At 52.9% G+C, this 5,440-nt stretch overlaps 1 protein-coding gene across 1 annotated transcript in view; it reads right to left on the bottom strand.

Annotated features, from left to right (window-relative positions):
- KIAA1211L (KIAA1211-like ortholog) overlaps positions 1-5,440 on the bottom strand; it is a 58,528-nt gene that overhangs the window by 33,035 nt on the left and 20,053 nt on the right. The window contains exons 3-4 of the mRNA XM_014536435.1: positions 1,409-1,544; positions 887-1,051 (exon numbers count right to left, since the gene is read on the bottom strand). Of these exons, the coding sequence (XP_014391921.1) occupies positions 887-1,051; positions 1,409-1,544 (301 nt within the window). The remainder of the gene's footprint in view (positions 1-886; positions 1,052-1,408; positions 1,545-5,440) is intronic.

Raw genomic sequence — 5,440 nt, 5'->3', positions numbered from 1 at the left:
GGCTGCTGAGGCTGGGGGACTGGGGGACACCGAGGCTGGGGGACTGGGGGACACGGAGGCTGGGGGATACACAGGCTCTGAGCCTCTGAGTCACGATGAAACCCGAGCCCTCCCTGGGGAAGCCCTGGCCCAGGTGGCAGTGCTGCTCCCAGGGTGCTCCGGGGGGAGTGTGGCTGTACAGATGGACCCAGGTGCCAGCATAACACGAATAGCCCCCCTCTGCCCAGCCCTCAGCAAGCTGTGTGCCAGGGGACATGGGCATTCATGTACAAGCATGTGGCCTGGGTGGAAGGGTGGCCTGGGAGCCCTGCAGTTTGCACAGCAGGCAGGGCCGTCCTCCCCGTGGGTTCTCAGGGGAGGGCGGCATCAGGACGAGCTCCCTCGCCCGCAGAGGCCATGCCACCTCTCCTGCCGGCCAACTCTCTGCTGCCCCGTTACCAGCACCACGCCTCGCCCTGCCCCTGCCCCCACCCCTGCCTGACCGGTTCTCACTGTCCTCCATTCAGATGCCACCGCCCGGACTAGGTCACTTATGCTGACCACTCCCTTCTCCTTCCAGCCCGGTGTCAGGCCAACAGAGAGCGGGACAAAGGTGCTTCCTCCCCGTCTGGTCATCTGCTCGGACAGGAAAGACGAGGTAGAGCCCACTGTGTCAGATCTCTCCCATCATGAAGCACGCGACCCAGACCCTATCGCCTAGTGAGACTGCATTTCTGCTCAAAGAGTGAAAACAAATGCCAGCTGTGGGCGCCAGTGACCTGCGCTGGGAGACCTCCCGCTGCACCGAGCCCGGCCACCCACCACGGGCCTCGCACGGGGACCACCGCAGCCCCGGCTGCCCTCCATGGTGGGTGCGGTGGACACGCGGGGCGCAGGCTGTACTTGCCTTGATGGTTGTGCTGGGACCGATGTCGTGCAACAGGGACATCTCTGGGGGGCTCCTGGGCAGCCCGTCGTCCTCAGAACTCATGCCGGGGTCATCTCCCCGCTTGGCAGGCAGCCCCCCCGGAGCGGGTGGCGGCCCCATTTTCACATTGCACTGTATTTTTAACTGGATTGGAATAAAGAACATTTGGCTCTTGTTTTCATCAGCGACTTTATCGACAAACCCTCCCGCCCCAATTCATTCACTCGGGAGATGTTTCAGCGCCTGGCCGAGGTTCGGGGAGGTTCGTCTCCCCGCTTGGCACACAGGCCTGTCTGCCGCCAGCTCTGCTGTCACCTTGAAAACGAGCCGTTACCACGCAGACAAGTCACGATCCAGCTGTAACTACCTGGCGTGTCTTGGGAAAGTTGCGATGTGCACGCAATTGTACTTTAAAATATATCAAATAAACCAAGCGGGGACTTAAAAACATCTCGATTTGTATCTGCCGTACATACCAGGTGACGCTGCCAAGGGGGTTACCTGCAGAGCCTTAATCCGGTCACACACGTTTTCTTGGGAAAACACCCGCACGGGCCTCGCGGGGTCCTGTCCCGACTCCGGAATGAAAATGCTGTCGTGTGAGAGGGCCCGGCCGCCCAGCGCGCCCCTCGACTCCCTAGGATGAGAGAGCCTCCGTGAGACTGCGCCCGGCCCCTCCCCGGGGTCCTCGGGTGAAGAGCCAGGGGCACGCGGGCCGGTGGCCCTGCACACAACCGGCCACGGCTGGTGCGTTTTTTATTTGCTCCCGACTTTAGTGTATCCCCACCCTGTCAAACACCGCAGTCAACGACTAGGAACATTGCAGAGATAGAGATTTTCCTAACAGATCTGACGTTTGTGTGAAATTTATTTTATTAATGGAAAAGCCAAGGCCTGACCAGGTGTGAGGTCTGATACAGGGGCCTCGGCTGCCGGCAGCGCTGTCGGGAGGGTGAGGTCACTCCTGCGGGCCCACGCGCTGCCGCTGGGTGGGCTGGAGGCTGTGTTTGCACAGCAGGTGGAGGGCCTGCCCAGCTCCGGGACTAAAGTTCACCTCCACGCTGGCTGTGAAATGACACTGCACATCTGCAAAGCCACACTCTCGCCACTACCTGACAGGATCCGTGCAGGGCAACCTGTGCGCCTAGGTCCTGGAGTGCAGACGGCCGCCCCTCCTGTCATCACCGCCAACCCCTTCCCTAGCTCCAGGCTCCCATTTGGAACTGAACCCACAGGACGTTCACAGAGGTTCTAAGAGGATGTGGGAGTTAGCGTCGGCTCTTCCTAGCAGCAGTGGCTGCTGAACAATAGGTGGAAGGAGGTGACTGAGACCCGATGATGAAGGAAGGAAAGCCGGCCCCGGCAGACACTGGCCGTCTTGTACACCACGGCCCCCCACACCACCCGCCCCGCATCCTGTCCTCTGTGAGGCCATCGGGACTCTTAGGTGTGGCCCTGTCCTCCAGTCTGCAATAGTGAATTCGCAAGGGGGGAAACCACGGCTCCCCGAAGGGTGTGTCCTCACATTTCTGGGAGGGCCAAGGGCCAAGTGCAAGCACCAGGCGGCCCTCCCACCAACGGCGGCCCTTGCCACAGAGTTCACAGGCACACCTGGCTTCCCTCCTCCAGTGGGCAGCTGGGCCACACCCTTTGTAACCATGATCGCTGCACCACCTCCACGAAGATACACTGGCGGAAACACAAGGCCATTCACTACAGCAGCATTTATGGAAGCGGAAGACCGGAAGCAACCCAAGTGTCCCTCAGGAGGTAACCAAGACACGCTGCAGACCTGCAGCTGAGCAGCGGGGGAGGAGGGTCTCTGTAACTGAACACGGGCAGCACCAGTCTGCACTGAGGGAAATAAAACACAGAGCAGAACAGCACTTACGGTGTTAGCTCAGCGTGGGAAAGGGGCCTGGATGTATATGGACATATGTGAGCCTGTGTGCATGTTTGCTTATATTTTTAAAAGCAAAAGGATAAAGCCCTAGCTGGTTTGGCTCAGTGGATAGGGCATCGGCCTGCAGACTGAAGGGTCCCGGCTTTGATTCTGGTCAAGGGCACGTACCTCGATTACAGGTTCCTCCCTCGCCCGGGCCCTGGTCGGGGCACGTGCAGGAGGCAACCAATCGATATGTTTCTCTCACATCGATATTTCTCTCTGTCTTTCCCTCTCTCTTCCACTCTCCCTAAAAATCAATGGAAAAATATCCTCGGGTGAGGATTAACACCCCCCCAAAAAAACAAAACATAAACCCCACAAAAGAATAAGTAACAAATTAATAAAAATGATTTTCGTTGGGGGAAGGAACAAGATGGGAGACAGGGTGACAAGGTACCTATAGGTACAATTTTGCCTTTGAAACTATGTAAATGTTTTACATACTTAAAAGACAAAATCAAACAAAGAAGGAAATAAAACAATCTCTAAAACTAGACAACAACCTGAAACAAGCAAAATTTTATATCAGGTTATTGGCATATCCACACAGAGAAAAGTGATTTTGAGTGACTTTAACTCCACTTCCAAGTGACTTTTGACTCTACATCTGTAATAGGACAAATTCTAAGAACAAAACCCACAAAGATATCAAATTGCACTTGGTAGTCTTATTAGTAACAACACTGATTTAAAAACACAGTACAGAACAATCTTTACAGTATATCACAACCTCTGTTCTGAAGGAGAGTAATAAAGTTATTATAAGTATATTGTACGATGAAGGAAAGAAATAATTTTGTTAATATCATTATGAACCAAGATATCCAGTATAAGAGAAAAATAAATTCAAATAAAAAATCCAAAAAGTAAAATATTTATCTTACTACATTTAAACTGGAAATATCAGTAAATTAATAATTTATTTTTTTCTCTTAAAAAAATAAAGCATCTTTCCTAGGTATATGTGCTGGAAAGGTCTAAAAGCAAGGATAGGCGACTACCTAGCAATCATCACCCCTGGCAACCAGCCTGTGGTCTCCTAAAGCCATCCGCACTAAAAGGAACTAGAGCCCTGTGAAGAAATGGCTGATTACAGGTCGAGGGCAGGAAATGTGCGAATTACCCTGAGATTTCTCACTGTGCAAGAAAGCAAAGAAGCTTTCAAAACAAATGGGCTCGTGGTAAAAGCACCCAGGAGCTGCCCTGGCCGGTGTGGCTCAGTTGGCTGACCACTATCCTGTGTGCTGAAAGGTTGCCAGTTCTGTGTCCGGTCAGGGCACACACCCATGTTGCGGGTTTGATCCCTGGTTGAGGTGCATACAGGAGGCAACCGATCAATGTTTCTCTCTCTCTCTCCTTGCCTCTCTTTCTAAAAAAAAATAAATAAAAACAAAAAAACACCCAGTAGTTCATTTGAAGACACTCCCATGGGACATAAAGATAAATAAAGGTTGTCATGGGCTAAAGCAAATCAAATATGTAAAAATCCATGCCTTAATAATAATGACCCCCAAGGGTCATATGCCTCTGAAGAGTTTTATCCTCAAGTTAAGGGCCGATGTTGTTTAGAAGAAAACATAAAAGTTGGCACAGCAACCAATGGGTTTTTTATCCTTTTTACTCACATATATAACTGCTGGAATAACTGAGCATATATATTGCAACTATACTTTGGTGAAATACAAGTTATCCAATATAATAAAAGGCTAATATGCAAATCGACTGAATGGCAGAACGACCAGTCGCTATGACACACACTGACCACCTCAGACGCTCAACCCAGGAGCTGCCCCCTGGTGGTCAATGCTCCACAGGGGGAGCGCCACTTAGCCAGAAGCCCTGAGCCGGGCTCACGGCTGGCGAGCGCAGCAGCACTGGTGGGAGCCTCTCCTGCCTCCATGGAAGCACTAAGGATGTCCATCTGTTGTACATCCCCTTAGGGCTCCCAGAATATGAGAGGGTGCAGGCCAGGCTGAGGGACTTCCCCCCTCCAGTGCCCGAATTTCATGCACCAGGCCTCTAGTTAATAATAATATTCAAGAAAAAACAAAATTCATTGGTCAGTACTGGAAGGTGACAGGGTACCAGGTCATCACTCTGAAGGTGGATCAATAAAAGGATCATTATCTAAGCATTACCCTGCCCTTCCTGTACAAACTGTATTTGAGAGCCACCAAGGAGCTGATGAAGTAAAGAAAAAGGTCTTCTTCATAGAAGAACTAGTGACCCAGTGCACGGATTTGTGCACATTGAGCAGGCGGGGGCGGGGCTCGGGGGCCTGGAGGAGGGCTGGTCTGGAGAGGGCGGCCGGGACGAGGAAACCAAAGAGACCTTCACGAGAGAAGGAGCAAACGGCAATGTTAATTCTCAACACGAACGGGTGTGGCAAACACTCCGACTTCGTGCTTTCACCACCCCGTCTTCCCCCGAGTCTCAATAGGGAGGGTTAAGTGTTGGGCCACTGCTTGGAAGCCTGCCACTCATTCCACGGCCACGCAGGGAACCTGCGCCCCAGGCCCCTCAGCAGACAACTGCCGTCACCTTCCCAGCGCTGCGGGCACCCTCCCAGCGCTGCGGGCACCCTCCCA

Source organism: Myotis brandtii, unplaced genomic scaffold (genome assembly GCF_000412655.1).
Source record: "Myotis brandtii unplaced genomic scaffold, ASM41265v1 scaffold1612, whole genome shotgun sequence".
NCBI lineage: Eukaryota > Metazoa > Chordata > Mammalia > Chiroptera > Vespertilionidae > Myotis > Myotis brandtii.
Note: the sequence above shows the minus strand (reverse complement) of the source record. Positions and strands in the feature narration are given on the sequence as shown.